At 45.1% G+C, this 16,288-nt stretch overlaps 1 protein-coding gene across 5 annotated transcripts in view; it reads left to right on the top strand.

Moving 5' to 3' along the window:
- Window positions 1–16,288, top strand: part of ZNF592 (zinc finger protein 592) — a 54,826-nt gene that overhangs the window by 24,654 nt on the left and 13,884 nt on the right. For 4 of the 5 annotated variants that reach the window (XM_021677491.2, XM_012448993.3, XM_012449001.3 and 1 more), the window contains exons 3-4: window positions 6,701–8,939; window positions 14,946–15,124. In XM_021677491.2, coding sequence (XP_021533166.2) covers window positions 6,720–8,939; window positions 14,946–15,124 — 2,399 coding nt within the window. In that variant the 5' untranslated portion in view covers window positions 6,701–6,719. Of the gene's footprint in view, window positions 1–3,113; window positions 3,224–6,700; window positions 8,940–14,945; window positions 15,125–16,288 lie in introns of all 5 variants that reach the window. The other variant, XM_021677492.2, reaches the window with a different exon arrangement.

Consider the following 16,288-nt stretch of genomic DNA (forward strand, 5'->3'; position numbering starts at 1 on the left):
GGAATACATTTTTCATGAGTCCTTATTCAGTAGTGGTGTGGCTAATGGCTGGTTCTTGAGAACACGTATTTGGATGTGAAGCTGGGTTCCCTTATGGGTTAGAAACCACCATTCTAGGTAATTTATGAAAGCGTAAAGCTCTAGTCCAAAACTAGTCAATGGACTAATAACTTCACTGTTTATATTTCCCCATAAATGAGAATTACATGAAGACATACATACAGATACACACAGACAACAGACATTCACCCAAGTTTTATGGAAGTTATTTTAATTCTGTTTTTGTTTTTGTTGTTATTTTGTTCTTTTTTTTTTTTTTTGGTGGGATTTTAGCATTTAGTCTGTAGAAATTCTGTCTACTAGTCTACTAGTTCTGCCATAATTATATATAATCATATTGTATTTTGTTTTTCGAGACAGAGTCCTCACTCTGTTGCTTGGGCTGGAGTACAGTGGTACAATCTCAGCTCACTGTAACCTCCACCTCCCAGGTTCAAGCAATTCTCCTGCCACAGCCTCCCAAGTAGCGAGATAATAGGCATGTGCCACCATGCCCGGCTAATTTTTGTATTTTTAGTAGAGACAGGGTTTTGCCATGTTGGTCAGGCTGGTCTTGAACGCCTGACCTCAGGTGATCCACCTGCCTTAGTCTCCCAAAGTGTTGGGATTATAGGCATGAGCACCGTGCCCGGCCACTGTGTTTTTGTTTGTTTTTTTCCCAAGAGAGGGTCTTGCTCTGTTGCCCAGGCTGGAGTGCAATAGCGCAATCTTGGCTCACTGCAACCTCTGCCTCCCGGGTTCAAGCGATTCTTCTGCCTCCGCACCCGGCTAATTTATATATTTTTGGTAGAGATGGGTTTCACCATGTTGGCCAGGTTGGTTTTGAATTCCTGACCTCAAGCCTGCCTTGACCTCCGAAAGTGCTGGGATTACAGTTAAGAGCCACTGCACCCAGCCAGTCATACTGTTTTTGTTTTTTGTGTTTTTTTTTTGAGACAGAGTCTCGCTCTGTCACCCAGGCTGGAGTGCAGTGACGTGATCTCAGCTCACTGCAACCTCCACATTCCAGATTCAAGAGTTTCTTCTGTATCAGCTTCCTGAGTAGCTGGGATTACAGATGTGCACCACCATGCCCGGCTAATTTTTGTATTTTTAGTAAATATGGGATTTCGCTATGTTGACCAGGCTGATCTTGAACTCCTGACCTCAAGAGATCTGCCCACCTTGGCCTCCCAAAGAGCTGGAATTACAGGCGTGAGCCACTGCACCTGGCTGAATCATATATATATATATTTTTTTATACCCTCAATAATTCTAATAGGGTGATTAGGTGTGCTGGGGCTCTTTGAAAACTAAGATGCTCCTTACCCACATCTAGTTGGTATGTTTACTTAAATGTTTGGTAAAATTTCCTGGGCAAATTAGTAGATCCTGTAATAAATAATAGGAATTTATGTTTGTCTTTAAAAAATATTTCCAGATCTTCCCTAGGTAGAAACGTATTCTGAGAGAGGGCGTAGTGGTCAATCTGCCAGTCTTGGAGTTGTTCTTTACCCACAAGGGGGCTGTTCATATTGTTGCATAATTCTACTTTCTCTCCTTTGAGTGAAATTTACTCCCAGCCTAGGCCACTGAACCAGTGATCCTGCCTTGCCTGTTGATTAGGCCACTCTAGATCACTCAGTGAGCTCACCAGGTCTGAATGCTTCAATGTGAGCCTCTGTCAAAGGCTCTGTAGGCCAGGCCATGGTTCCTGGGCTGGTGTTCATGGATGTGGCTCTGGTCCCTGAGTGACTGCCCCCACGCAAGGTAGGCAGCTGCCTGTGGTTTGCTCTTCTCAGTTTTGGCTTGCTGCTTTTGACAGGTTACACACACTGGTTTATGCTGAAGCTCTTTATTTTGACTATACCTTTTATTTTAAGTAAGTTACTCTTTTGATTTTCTAGCTAGCATTCCCCTGGTGCGTCATGCCAGATGTGCTTTAAGAATTTTATATTAATGATTTTGGCTGGGTGCAGTGGCTCATGCCTGTAATCCCAGTATTTTGGGAGGCTGAGGCAGGTGGATCACATGAGGCCAGGAGTTTGAGACCAGCTTGGCCAACATGGGGAAACCCCATCTCTACTAAAGATAAAAAAAATTAGCCAGGTGTGATGGTACACATCTGTAATCCCAGCTACTCAGGAGGCTGAGGCACTGGAATTGCTTGAACCTGGGAGGGGGAGGTTGCAGTGAGCCAAGATCGTGCCACTGCATTCCAGCCTGGGTGACCAGAACGAGATTCTGTTTAAAAAAAAAAAAAAAAGTCATTTTATTTTTAGAGTCTTTTGTAAGAAGCTCCTCAAACTTTTTGGCCTGCCTAGATCCTTCTATTTTTTTTCTTCTGTATGTTAAAAATATAATATAAAAATTTTTTACATTAAAAAAAAAGAGGGACTGGGCCTGATTAACTTACACCTGTAATCCCAGCACTTTGGGAGGCCGAGGTGGGTGGATCACTTGAGGTCAGGAGTTTGAGACTAGCATGGCCAACATGTCGAAACCCCGTCTCTACTAAAAATACAAAAATTAGTCTGACATAGTGGCTTGTGCTTTTTGTCCCAACTGCTTGGGAGGCTGAGGCAGGTGAATTGTTTGAACCTCAGAGGTGAAGGTTGCAGTGAACTGAGATCATGCCACTGCACTGTAGCCTGGGCGACAGAGCAAGACTCCGTCTCAAAAAAAGAAAAGAAAAAAAGAGATGGGGGTCTCACTATGTTGCCTAAGCTGGTCTTGAACCCTAGGCTCAAGTGATCATCCCACCTTGGCCTTTCAACAAAGTGCTAAAAACATAATTTAATAAAGTTACGTAAGTAATACAATTTGAAACAAATAATTTGAATAATTTTAAAATGAAGATAAAAGGGAAAATAATTTCATCTGTTGAGATACTTCTAACATTTGGAATATTCTCCTAACCTAACTCCATTCTGGAGTATTTTTTCTAATCTGTCCATTTGTGTTTCTTGTTTTAATTGTCTGCTCTTCATCCTCACTCATTTTTCTAACGGGTTGCTTTTACTTATTATAAGGGCTTTTTTTTTTTTTTTTTTTTTTTTTTTTTTGGTTTTAAGGAGCCGAGAGTTTAGTAGTCAAGAAGGAAGGGAGAAGACAGAAGGAAGACGCTCCCTTGTACAGAGACAGAGGGATCGGGGGCTCCAAAGCCAAAAGAGGAGGTCCCCCTGTAAGGACTTTTTATGTTTTCATTAAGATATTAATGATAATAACTATATGTTGCAAATATTCCTTTTGATTTGTTGTTTGCCTTTTAACTTTGTGCTGGCAGGTTTTGATAAATAGAACTTTTTTACTGGTTGTCTTTTTCTTTACAGTTTCTTCTTTTGCTAACAGGATACATTTTGATTAATTTCTATCTAAAAACAATGTGATGCTTTAGAGCAAGGTTCAAGTAAATATAAACATGTAGGTGCACGATGGAGTACCTTATTCACAGTTATTGATTGCTGCTGTTTTTGTTTTTTCTTACTGGGGCTAAATAGAAAACAGGATGTCATCTTTGGCATTTAAAGGCTTTCAGCTTTGGCATTTAAAACATTTATTATTATTAATAATAATGTGTTTTATTCTTTTTAAAAATAAAGACAGAGTCTCACTATGTTGCCCAAGCTAGTCTTGAACTCCTGGGCTCAAGTGATCCTCCTCCCTTGGCCTCCCAGAGTGCTAAGATTATAGGCGTGAGCTACTGTGCCCGACCTAAAATCTCTATAAAAGCTTTTTTCTGCTGCTAATATTGAGCTGTCACACCATTTACTAGCTCTGATTTTCCAGCAAAGGATACTTACTTTACCTCTGATCATTCTCTGTCAATTCTTGAGATTTCTCTGTGAGGAGAGCTTTACTTCTGATGTAATCTTTCTCTGCTTCAAGCCTCTGCAACTTCATATTAGACTATAGCAGGCTCCCAGCTAATCCTTATACGCACAATCAACTTCTTCTCCTCTTCTCCCACTTACTTTTTCCAGCTCTTTAATGAGACTTGGGATATCTATTCTGCCCTTTCCCCTCAATCTTTTTTTCGTAGACTTTTTTTTTTTTTTTTTTTTGAGTTGGAGTCTTGCTTCATTGCCCAGGCTGGAGTGCAGTGGTGAAATGTCGGCTCACTGCAATTTCCTCTTCCTGGGTTCAAGCGATTCTCCTGCTTCAGCCTCCCTAGTAGCTGGGACTTACAGGTGTGTGCCACCACACCCAACTACTTTTTGATTTTTAGTAGGTATGGGATTTCACCATGTTGACCAGGCTGGTCTTGAACTCCTGACCTCATGTGATCCACCCGCCTCAGCCTCCCAATGTGCTGTGATTACAGGAGTGAGCCACTGCACCTGGCCTTTCCTAGACATTTAAAAGAAAGAAAGAACAAAAAAAGAAAGAAGCTTATAAAGCAAATATCATGCAGGTGTTTCCTTATAGTTATGATTCTCCTGCATAGTACGTCACTTGGTATTGAGTGCCCACTGCTTTCAGTGACATCCAGTATGTTCCTCTTGTTTATGGGTTCCAACACTTCCTATTCCAGGGGACAAACATTTGTTCTGTTCAAAACTTTGTATCTTACTCCAGTGGGGTATTCTGCCAACCCATGTTTAGGTAATTGGTATTGCACTTTATTATTACCATAAAGATATCTTCCCAATGGGAGGGAGTGTAGTTTTCATTTTCTGTGAGAACTCTTATGCAGGCAGATGTGTTTTGCTGAGAGTTGGAAGTGGAGCAAGAAACCAAACCTGGAAACTTGTTGATCCCATGGGTGGTAAGAGATACACCTCTTGTGTTGCCACCTGCTGCCCTTGTGGTTCTGAGTGGGTTTTTGTTGTTATTTTTCCCTTTAAAAATTATAAACGCAATCCATCAGCTCCCTAAAAAAGTTTTGAAAAAATAACCCAATAGTAATTCCACTACTCTGCATAATGATTTTCATTTTTCTTTTAATCTTGGCTCAAATGCATACATAGTTTTACATTGTTATAGTCTGACAGTATTTTTGTGTTAGCGTTTTTAAACTCGATGTTATAAGTAATTTTCCTTGTTGCTATGCAGATTTCATAATGTTTGTTTGTTTGTTTGTTTGTTTAGAGATAGAGTCTCACTTTGTAGTCCAGGCTGGAGTGCAGTGGTACGATCTTGGCTCATGGAAACCTCTGCCTCCTGAGTTCAAACAATTCTCCTGCCTCAGTCTCTGGAGTAGCTGGGATTACAGGCAGCCACCACCACGCCTGGCTAGTTTTTTTTATAGTAGAGACAGGGTTTCACCATGTTGGCCAGGCTGGCCTGCCTTTAAGCGATCTGCCTGTCTCGGCCCTTCAAAGTGCTGGGATTACAAGCGTGAGCCACTGCGCCCGGCCCATAATGAGAATTTTTAATGACTGTATAATAGTCTGTCTAGTATTTATTCCTTGGTCTTAGACATTTAAATTCTTTTTATGTGTATATCTCTCTTCTGTGCTTTTTAAATAATGCTGTAACACATAACTTTGCATATAGTTTTTGGGAATTTTTGTTCTTAGGATAAATTTCTAGAGGTGGGGTTCCTGAACCTATAGTTTGCCACTTTTCTGATTCTGTGAAGCTACAATACTGCTTTCTAAAAGAATTGTGCCAATCTGCATCCAGAAAGGTTTTCAGCATAAATATGACGTAAGAAACACGAAAGCCAGTAAGGCCCTGGAATTTTGAAGCAGATGCAGGATTTAAAGGGAGATGGTGAGGTTTTTCTTCTCCCTCCAGCAGGTTTGAGCCAGCCAGTTTCATGTTTCATCTTAAGTGTGAGTTTTGTAAGAATTTCCTAATGGAAGGTCTCTCCAGGGCCTTGTGTCTCCTCTGTTGAGGTAGTTCTGTAGCTCTGCTTCCCCAGATCATGAAGGAAATAGGTGCATGAAGTTAAAATAGAATTATTATTCTATTCTTTTTATATTAAGTCAAAATAGAATTTAGGCTTTACTCAAACTGTCAGCTGGCCAGTTTGATAACTGTTGGTGCTTTGCAAGTCACTCTGCTCCTCAGGTTTAATGGAGGAGCATTCACCAACTGATAACGGTTTTAGGGTAAAAAGGAATCAAGTTTGTCTGCTGAACAGAGAAGAAATACCTACGGATGACATAATTTTCTAGCGTTTATTCATGAAACAGCACAAATAGCAAAGCATTTTGGATTTGATTGAATTTATGCAGCAAAAAACCCAAAGTTACATAAAGTTAGTAAGTAATTACTAAGAGTAAATTAGCAGAGGAAGTTATAGCCAGGCTTCATGTATGAATCAGTAGTTTTCTGAAGGATGAAGTGCTGAGTGGCTTTTTGCTAGTACACATGATCATGGAGGGATGATGTTCCCTGAGAAGCTGAGGGAGTATGGTAGGAGTGTACTCTTTGTGGCTACATAACCAGCCATCAATTTCCAGGTACTGAAGTTTAAGAACTGCCAGGCAGCTTGTTGCTATATCTCACTACTCTTTCCATCTCTGCCCCCACCTCTCCAGCATTTTAGAAACCTGTTGGGGTAAAACTGAGGTGTGTGGCTTCCTGTCATAGTATGTGGGGTTCAGCATGCGTGTGCTGACTGTATGTGCCTTAGTTTGATGAGTGTATAGTGAAGATGGTCCAGTGGGACCGTGGTGGTCACTGATTCTGTTCTCTGTTTCTGTTATAGCCCTTTCCAGCATCCAGCCATGGGGGATATGAAAACCCCAGATTTTGATGACCTTCTGGCTGCCTTTGACATCCCAGACCCCACCAGCCTTGATGCCAAGGAGGCCATCCAGACACCCAGTGAGGAGAATGAGAGTCCCCTCAAGCCTCCAGGCATTTGTATGGATGAAAGTGTGTCCTTGTCTCACTCAGGATCAGCCCCTGATGTGCCGGCCGTGAGTGTCATTGTCAAGAACACCAGCCGCCAGGAGTCGTTTGAAGCAGAGAAAGACCACATTACTCCCAGCCTCCTACACAATGGATTCCGGGGTTCAGATCTGCCTCCAGATCCCCACAACTGTGGGAAATTTGATTCTACTTTTATGAATGGAGACAGTGCCAGGAGTTTCCCTGGCAAACTGGAGCCTCCCAAGTCAGAGCCATTACCCACCTTCAATCAGTTCAGTCCAATCTCCAGCCCAGAACCTGAAGATTCCATCAAAGATAACGGATTTGGGATAAAGCCCAAACACTCTGACAGTTATTTCTCATCCCCTCTTGGGTGCGGGGCTGTGGGGGGCCCAGTCCTGGAGGCTCTGGCTAAGTTTCCGGTCCCAGAGCTGCATATGTTTGATCATTTTTGTAAGAAAGAACCCAAGCCAGAACCCCTGCCCTTGGAGAGCCAGCAGGAACACGAGCGAGGCGGGCAGAAGGCAGTGGAACCTCACAAAGATCTGGATGCCACTCGATTCTTTGGGGAAGCTTTGGAGTTCAACAGCAATCCTAGCAACAGTATCGGAGAGTCCAAGGGGCTTGCCCGGGAGCTTGGTACCTGCTCATCAGTCCCCCCTAGGCAGCGTCTAAAGCCAGCTCATTCCAAGCTGTCCTCTTGTGTGGCAGCTTTGGTGGCCTTGCAGGCCAAAAGAGTGGCTAGTGTCACTAAGGAGGATCAGCCTGGCCACACAAAGGATCCCTCAGGGCCCACTAGAGAGGGTTCTAAAGGTAGCCCCAAAATGCCTAAGTCACCAAAGAGTCCCCGGAGCCCTCTGGAGGCCACTAGAAAAAGTATCAAGCCATCCGACAGCCCTCGTAGCATCTGTAGTGATAGCAGCAGCAAAGGCTCACCGTCTGTGGCTGCCAGCTCCCCACCAGCAATTCCCAAAGTGAGAATCAAAACCATTAAGACATCATCAGGGGAAATCAAACGGACTGTCACAAGGATCCTGCCAGATCCTGATGATCCAAGTAAGTCCCCTGTTGGGTCACCTCTAGGGAGCGCCATTGCCGAGGCCCCAAGTGAGGTGCCAGGGGATGAGGTGCCTGTGGAAGAGCACTTTGCTGAGGTAGGCACAAATTCAGGGAGCCCCCAGGGGGACAGGAAGGGGGACGAGAGCATGTCAAAGGCCAGTGACTCTTCATCTCCCTCCTGTAGTTCTGGGCCCCGGGTCCCAAAGGGGGCTGCCCCGGGCTCACAGACAGGCAAGAAGCAACAGAATACAGCACTGCAGGCCTCCACCCTGGCCCCTGCCAACCTCCTGCCCAAAGCCGTGCACTTGGCCAACCTGAACCTCGTACCCCACAGTGTTGCTGCATCAGTGACAGCCAAGTCCTCAGCGCAAAGACGGAGTCAGCCACAGCTTACGCAAATGTCGGTGCCCCTGGTCCACCAGGTGAAAAAGGCTGCTCCACTGATTGTAGAGGTCTTCAACAAGGTCCTCCACAGCTCCAACCCCGTGCCCCTCTATGCGCCAAATCTCAGCCCGCCTGCGGACAGCAGGATCCACGTGCCGGCCAGTGGGTACTGCTGCCTGGAGTGTGGAGACGCATTTGCCTTAGAGAAGAGCCTGAGCCAGCACTATGGCCGGCGGAGCGTCCACATTGAGGTACTGTGCACGCTGTGCTCCAAGACGCTGCTCTTCTTCAACAAGTGCAGCCTGCTCCGGCACGCCCGTGACCACAAGAGCAAGGGGCTCGTCATGCAGTGTTCCCAGCTGCTGGTGAAGCCCATCTCTGCGGACCAAATGTTCGTGTCGGCCCCTGTGAACTCCACGGCACCAGCAGCCCCAGCCCCTTCATCCTCTCCCAAACATGGCCTCACTTCGGGCAGTGCCAGTCCCCCTCCTCCAGCCTTGCCGCTCTACCCAGACCCCGTGAGGCTCATCCGGTACTCAATCAAGTGTCTTGAATGTCACAAGCAGATGCGGGACTATATGGTCCTGGCTGCACATTTCCAGAGGACAACAGAGGAGACAGAGGGGCTGGTAAGCAGACCCTCACTGATACGGGTATCGGGCCCCTGGCTTATACAGGTTCCGTGACTGGGCATGGAGAGGAAAGCTTATTGATATGAGGGCAGTGGTGGAATCTTATGAGTGTTAGAAGAGGATGTCTGCCTGAATATTTAGTGCCTGTTGTTTGTTGGAAAATGTGTCTTGCTCATACTAAGGTGAGACCCTAATTTAGCAAGTGTATCTATGGATGTGTCCCATGTTCCACTCATTTCTCCCTGAAGGGTCTGTTAAGGCCCAGTGTCAGGCCTGAGATAAGTGTTTACTGGATGATCTCCCTCTGGTCTCTGGCAGGTGTCAGCACAGTCTTAGCATGTGACCAAGGAACTTGGGGGCAGCGATAGGTGAGTCACCGCCCCTGCACCTCAGTCTGCTCTAAGAACTGTGTCTTTTTCTTTCTTGAGATGGAATCTTGCTCTGTCGCCCAGGCTGGAGTGCACTGGCAGGATCTTGGCTCACTATAACCTCCAGAGTTCAAGTGATTCTCCTGCCTCAGCCTCCTGAGTAGCTAGGACTATAGGCATGCGCCACCACTCCCAGCTAATTTTTACATTTTTAGTAGAGACAGGGTTTCACCATGTTGCCTGGGCTGGTCTTGAACTCCTGGCCTGAAGTGATCCTCCCACCTCGGCCTCCCAGAGTGCTAGGATTACAGGCGTGAGCCACTGTGCCCAGCCAAAGAACTGCGTCTTTAAAAAGTTGTTCTACCCTGCAGTGACACAGCTGTTTTTGCGGAGTCCTTTTGTGGAAACTGCAGTGCGGGCAGTGGCAGGGCTGGGGTAGAAGGGAGGAGGGTGGACAGATATGTGGAGCCTGTGGCAGAGGTTTTTGGAGTCTCCTTCTTTCAACTGTGTTCTCACCACTCAAGGAAAGCAACTGTGCTTATCTCGTTGTTTAGATTCTTGGTTATGCTTGATGAGATTCGTTAAAAAAAAAAAAAAAAAGCCTTGTGAGCTGAGAATACCCTTTGGCACCCTCTGTGTCTGTGTTATGTGTTAGCGGTTTCCCTGAAGAAGGAGGCCTCCAGAAGGTGGTTCTCTTCATGACACAGCCAAACCCACCCCTCATGGTGCTTCCCTCAGCCGGTGCTACAGAGGCCTGGGAGGAAAGCAAAACAGCTCTTTTTGCTTCAGTTCAGCCAGGGGTCTGTGCATGTGTTGGTAGCTGATGAGCTTTGCGTGTGTTCCCTGAGTGCCCGCTGTGCATGGGCGGGGAGGTCTATGCCAAGCAGGGGATGCCAGCAGAAGGGAGTCTCACCTCCAGGAGCTCACAGTGGCTTAGCAAGGGCAGTGATCACCACCCAAACAGCTATAATACATGGCAGACTGAGCCTGGGGCTAAACCAAGGTTATAAACCTTGTTGCACAAGTGCCTCAGAGGGACTACGTCATGGGGATTCCATGCATAAGGAAGATGCTGCGCGGAGGTGACATTTAAATTGGGCTTGCAAGGATAAGTTTGGAGGAGTGGGAGGGGCAAGGGTGTTCTGAATATAGGGAGCAAAGGAATGTGAGAGTGCAGAGTGGGTTTGAGGAACAGGAAATTGTGCTTGAGGCTGGTCTTGGGAATGTTGGGGTAGGGGTAGAGGTCAGAGGTTGAGTTTGGTGGGCCTGTAGGGCTTCTGCAGAGGACTCACCCCACAAAGGGGCCAGGAGCTGCTATAGGATCCCACTGTAGATCCCACTCATCTCCTCCTGCTCTGTTTCAGTTTGCGTTTTTCTTCTGATGCGTCAGATGGCCTGTGGTCACTCTGGGCCCCTTCCTCTGGGACTTCAGTGTTCTTGCTGCCCCAGCATGGTTGAGTTGGGCTGGGTTTACTTTATCTGAGTCAAGGGACCATAAGGACCCTTGGCAGTGGAGGTCTGTTGCCTGGGCCTGGGATTTTTTCACACTGCTCCTTATGTATCTTTTTTTTTTTTTTTTTTTTTTTTTGAGATGGAATCTTGCTTTGTTGCCCAGGATGGAGTGCAGTGGTGCAGTCTTGGCTCACTGCAACTTCTGCCTCCTGGGTTCAAGTGATTCTCCTGCCTCAGCCTCCCAAGTAGCTGGGACTACAGGCGTCCACCACCATACCTGGCTAAATTTTGTATTTTTAGTAGAGACAGGGTTTTTCCATGTTTCCCCAGGCTGGTTTTGAACTTCTGACCTCAAGTGATCCACCCACCTTGGCCTCCCAAAGTGCTGGGATTACAGTTGTGAGCCACTGCACCTGGCCTCCTTATACATCTTCTAAAATTGGAGTAGGCAGAGGTCTGGGTGTAGTATCCCAGGCTGTCATGGCACCCTTCTCATCCTACATCCTGTCTGTGTCATTCTGCCCTAGTGGGAGCTGGAGAAGAGCACCCCCAGACAGGAAGGGAAGGAGTGCGCAGAAGGCTATTGGGCCTCTCTCAGCTAGCTCCAAATCCCTCACAGAGTCTCATGCCACGCTATGTGGCTTCTGAGTCTCAGGGAAAGCCCTGAGCTCTGGGATTAAAAACTAGGTTTGGTGGTTGCTGGGCTTGGGTTTTCCACAGGACAGTATCTAGCTTTAGCCCATGTGTCCAGGGCAGGGGGTAGACAGATAGATTGGGCTCCATACCACAGCAGGGACTGCGGAAACAGCATGGGTTTGGGCTTTCCATCTTTTTCCTGGGAGTCTGTCCCTAAACGGAGCATGCCTCCCTCTGCAGTGACCAAGGAAGTCTTTCATCCTTCTTGCTTTCCAAGCCACATTGTTGGTGCAGGATGTCTGCACAGATGGATATTGTCATTCCACCCAACACAATAACAATCCCTTAATATTACCTACTACAAGTTCACATTCAGATTTTTCCAATTATGTCAAAAAATGTCTTTTTACAGTTGGGATTATTTTGAATCAGGATCTGAACATGGGGCTACACATCACATTTGTTTATGTTTCATAAATAGCTCAGTCTGGAAGAGTACCTCTTCCCACTCCATCCTAGTGGGCACCCCCTTTTCATGCCATTGACTTGTTGAAGAAACTGGGTCATGTGTTCTGAGTATTTTCCAGAGCAATTCTGGGTTTGACTGATTGCTTCCTGAGTTTTCCAGAACTACTTTGAGTTTTACTGATTACTTCCTCATGCAATTAATTTTTTCCTCCATATCCCATATTTTTTTCTGTAGACTGGAAGTTAGCAATAAAGACTTGATTAGATTCAGGTCATTTTTGATGGAGGTGGGGGTGGAGGGTGCTGCGTTCTTCCTATTTCATGACTTAAGGAGGCACAAAGTGCCTGATTGTCTCACTTTTAATGATGCTGAACTGATGAGAGTGGATTTAGATGGTGATATTTTGATCCCTTCATTGTAAAGCTCCCCACCTTTTACCTAATTATTCATCAGCAATCACTGCTTGAGTCTAATTTTATTGAGTTTCAAAGGATATTTTTCTAATTCTATTGTTTCTTTCTAAAGTATCTTTCTTGCTTCCATGAGGGCTATTTGGTTACTCTAAAAAAGAGTTTATGTTGAAAATTGGGATAATTAATTTGTTCCTTTTAATTAACAGTTCTCAGAGTTGTGAGTTGATACCCTGACAATCTCAATTGGTGTTTTAAGAGTCCCTCTTCTATTTTTTTTAAAATTGTGGTAAATTACATGTAATACAAAATTTCCCATTACAATATTTTGATGTGTACAGTTAAGTAGTGTTAACGTTAAGTATATTCTCACTGTTGTAAACCAGTCTCCAGAACTCTTCATGTTACAAAACTGAAACCCTGTACTCATTTAAAAAAACAAACAAAAAACAGGTCCCCATTTCTCTTCCTTCCCCCAAGCCCTGGCAACCACCCTTATGTTTTCTGTCTCTAGGAGTTTGAATATTCTAGGTATCTCATACAAGTGGAATCACACAGCTTTTGTGGCTGGCTTTTCCATTTAGCATGTCCTCAAGGTTCATCTATGTTGTAGCATGTGTCCGGATTTCCTTCATTTCTGACCAGGCGCAGTGACTCACACCTGTAAGCCCAGCACTTTGGGAGTCTGAGGTGGGTGGATCATTTATTTGAGGTCAGGAATTCGAGACTAGCCTGGCCAACACGGTGAAACCCTGTCTCTACTTAAAAAAAAAACCAACAAAAAAAATTAGTTGAGTGGTAGTGGCGTGTGCCTGTAATCCTAGCTACTGGGGAGGCTGAGGCAGGAGAATCGCTTGAGCCTGGGAGGTGGAGGTTGTAGAGGGCTGCAGTCGTGCCACTGTGCTCCAGTCTGGGTGACAGACTGAGATCCTATCTAAAAAAAAAAAAAATCTTTTTTAAGGCTGAATAATATTCCATTGTGTGTATATACCACATTTTGTTTATCCTTTCATCCATTGATGGTTACTTAAGTTATTTAAATGTCTTAGCTATTATGAATAATGTTGCTATGAACATGGGCTCAAAAGTATATCTCTTTGAGACCTTGCTTTTAAGTCTTTTGGGTACACACCCAGACGTAGCATTGCTGGATCATATGATACTTCTACGTTTAACTTTTTGAGATACCACTGTACTGTTTTCCACAGTAGATGCACCATTTTATGTTCCTACCAACAGTATGCAAGTGTGCCAGCTTCTCCACATCCTCACCAGCACTTATTTTCTGTTCTTTCAAATAGTAGCCATCTGCTGGGCATGGTGGCTCATGCCTGCAATCCCAGCACTTTGGGAGGCCGAGGCGGGTGGGCAGACCATGAGGTTAGGAGTTTAAGACCAGCAGCCTGGTCAACATGGTGAAACCCCCATCTCTACTAAAAATACAAAAAATTAGCCCAATGTGGTGGCACACACCTGTAATCCCAGCTACTCTGGAGGCTGAGGCAGGAGAATCGCTTGAACCCAGGAGGTGGAGGTTGTGGTGAGCAGAGATCACACCACTGCACTCCAGCCTGGGCGACAGAGCAAGACTGTGCCTCCAAAAAAAAAAAAATAGCCATCTTAGTGGGTTTGAGGTTACCTCCTCTATCGGTTTTGGTGTTGTAACGGCTCGTTGATTTTTATATATTCAGTGTGTTTACATATTCAGTCATTCTTTTTGATGCTCATGTTACCCATCTTCGGTCAGTGGCAGCCCCTTCGAGCTGACTTCTGTGTCCCTCTAGGCAGCGCCTCTGACTCCACATCATTGTCCCCCTCTGTGAGTAGGATAGGTGTCCCCTTTACTAAGAGGTTAAGAGGGGCCTCTTCATCATGTAGGCATCAGCTAAGTCTTTTACATTTTCCCCGTGGGCTGGCTGCTGGTCAGAGCTCTGCCCATCAGAGCTTCAGTGAGTCCAGTTGTAGGACTTGTACTCCCCCTGGTTTTCTCCTGAGGCTGAGAACAAAGGAGCTGCTACCTAATCTACCCTGTCTGTGGGTATATTTGCTTAGCTGTGGCTCAGGGAACGTCCCCCACCCATCTGCCTCTGCAACTCTCCCACTCCCAAGAGTGGGCAAACAGGGCTAGAGCAATGGAAACTGGCAAGACCACTCAGTCAGTCTATACTGAGAGCCTTCTGAATACCAGTCAGGGTGGTCTCAGATCCACTTTGGAAGTCACTGAACCACCTGACTAGAGGTGTTGAGCAGGTCTCCACCAGGCGATTGTTGTGAGTGGATGGCAAGAACTGCCTGTACTGAGTTATGACAGAGACCCTGGTGGGTCTGGCAGTGCAGTGAGGTCTTAGAATTCAAGAAGTGCTTTAGGCCTCTGCAAAGGAAAAGTTAGTCCTGCTAAGCCAGAGGAAAGAAACACAGTCCTAGGTGAAGAACTGACCTTTGAAAGAATAGGTGATTAATAAGGTGTCAGACAAAGTTTGCTTGGGTATCAGTATCAACACTCAAAATGAGGTCTAGGGGTATCAGAAGTGTCTAGGAGAGTTGGAAGAGAGAGTGGTTGGGGGAAGGGGCTATTCTGACCCAGATACTAGAAAGCCAGACAGCCCTGATTGGAGAACCACAGGCCTGTGGCCTCTGCATGATCTGCTTTCTTGGTGTTCTTTCCTAGACCTGCCAGGTATGCCAGATGCTGCTGCCCAACCAGTGCAGTTTCTGTGCCCACCAGCGGATTCATGCACACAAGTCCCCCTACTGCTGCCCGGAGTGTGGGGTCCTCTGCCGCTCTGCCTACTTCCAGACACATGTAAAGGAGAATTGCCTGCACTATGCCCGCAAGGTGGGCTACAGGTGGGTGCTGCCTGGCTTGCTGTCCTGGTATTGCCCAATGGCTGGTCCTTTTCCTAAGCCAGAACTCATTTCAGATAGTTTTGGTCTTAAGAGGCCTGGGTTCCAGTCCAATAGGACAAAAGCATTGGATGGTATGTGGATAGACATTTTTTATTTAGTAGCAGACAGGAAGAGCAAGAGAGAGAGAAGAGTAAGAAGTTTAAAAAACTTAAGTATTAAAAAAATAGCTCTGAAGTTTTGGGGAGACTAGAATGCATGTAATACTTTATTTGGTTTTAAAAAGTATGTAAATTTAATTTGCTCACAAAGTTATCATGTTTGGCACATTAAATGTAAAGTACTGTTTCAATAATGAATGTACTAATTACAGTACTTGGAAATGTTTGCAGGTTTTAACAAACAGGGCTGCAAGATGCCAAACTCAGAGGGCTTTAGTATCTTTCTTTTTGTTAATTTTTGTCAGTTTGTGGCGAAATAGCCAAAACCTGAGACTAGGAAAAAGGATCAGTCTCATAGTAAAACCAAGAAAACTCTTATTTTAAATGGAATCTCCTCCATTGTGTCAAACACACATAGCAAGAAGTCATTTTCAGGAAAAAGATTGAAGTGAGGGAGAAAACTTCCCTCAAGAGCTCATTGATCTGTAACTTGTTTTCTGCTCTTTGGCATTAAATTTTTTTGTGTTTTAGTTTGTTTGACTTTTTTGTGTGTACTTATTATTGTCTTTAGCATTGTGTTAGACACTCAGGGTAAAAAGATGATTGAGACACAGCCCTTGCCCTGGTGGGTTACAAGACATAAGAACATAAGTAATTGTAACTCAGAGTGCTAAGTCCCACAGTAGAGAAATGGTCAGGAAAGCTTCCTAAAGGAGATATTAGGAGATTTTCAGACAAAAGAGGGGGAAAGTATACCTGGCAAGGGCCTGAGCAGGAATACCAGCGTACAAATAAGGGGTGTCAGGAATGATGATTATGATTGTGTAGAAGAATGTCAGGATGAATTGTGGGAATGGGGAGAAATGAAACTAGGGAGTTGGCAGAGTCAGGTCATGCCAGACCTTGTATTTTTTGGTAGACATTTGGACTTTATCCAGTGGACAGTGAGGAGCTACAGAAAGATTTGCAGCAGGGGAATGATTCGGCTAGTATGTTTTAGAAAGAT

Source organism: Aotus nancymaae, unplaced genomic scaffold, assembly GCF_030222135.1.
Source record: "Aotus nancymaae isolate 86718 unplaced genomic scaffold, 86718_ANA_hifiasm-v0.15.2.pri h1tg000064l_0, whole genome shotgun sequence".
In the NCBI taxonomy this organism is placed as follows: domain Eukaryota; kingdom Metazoa; phylum Chordata; class Mammalia; order Primates; family Aotidae; genus Aotus; species Aotus nancymaae.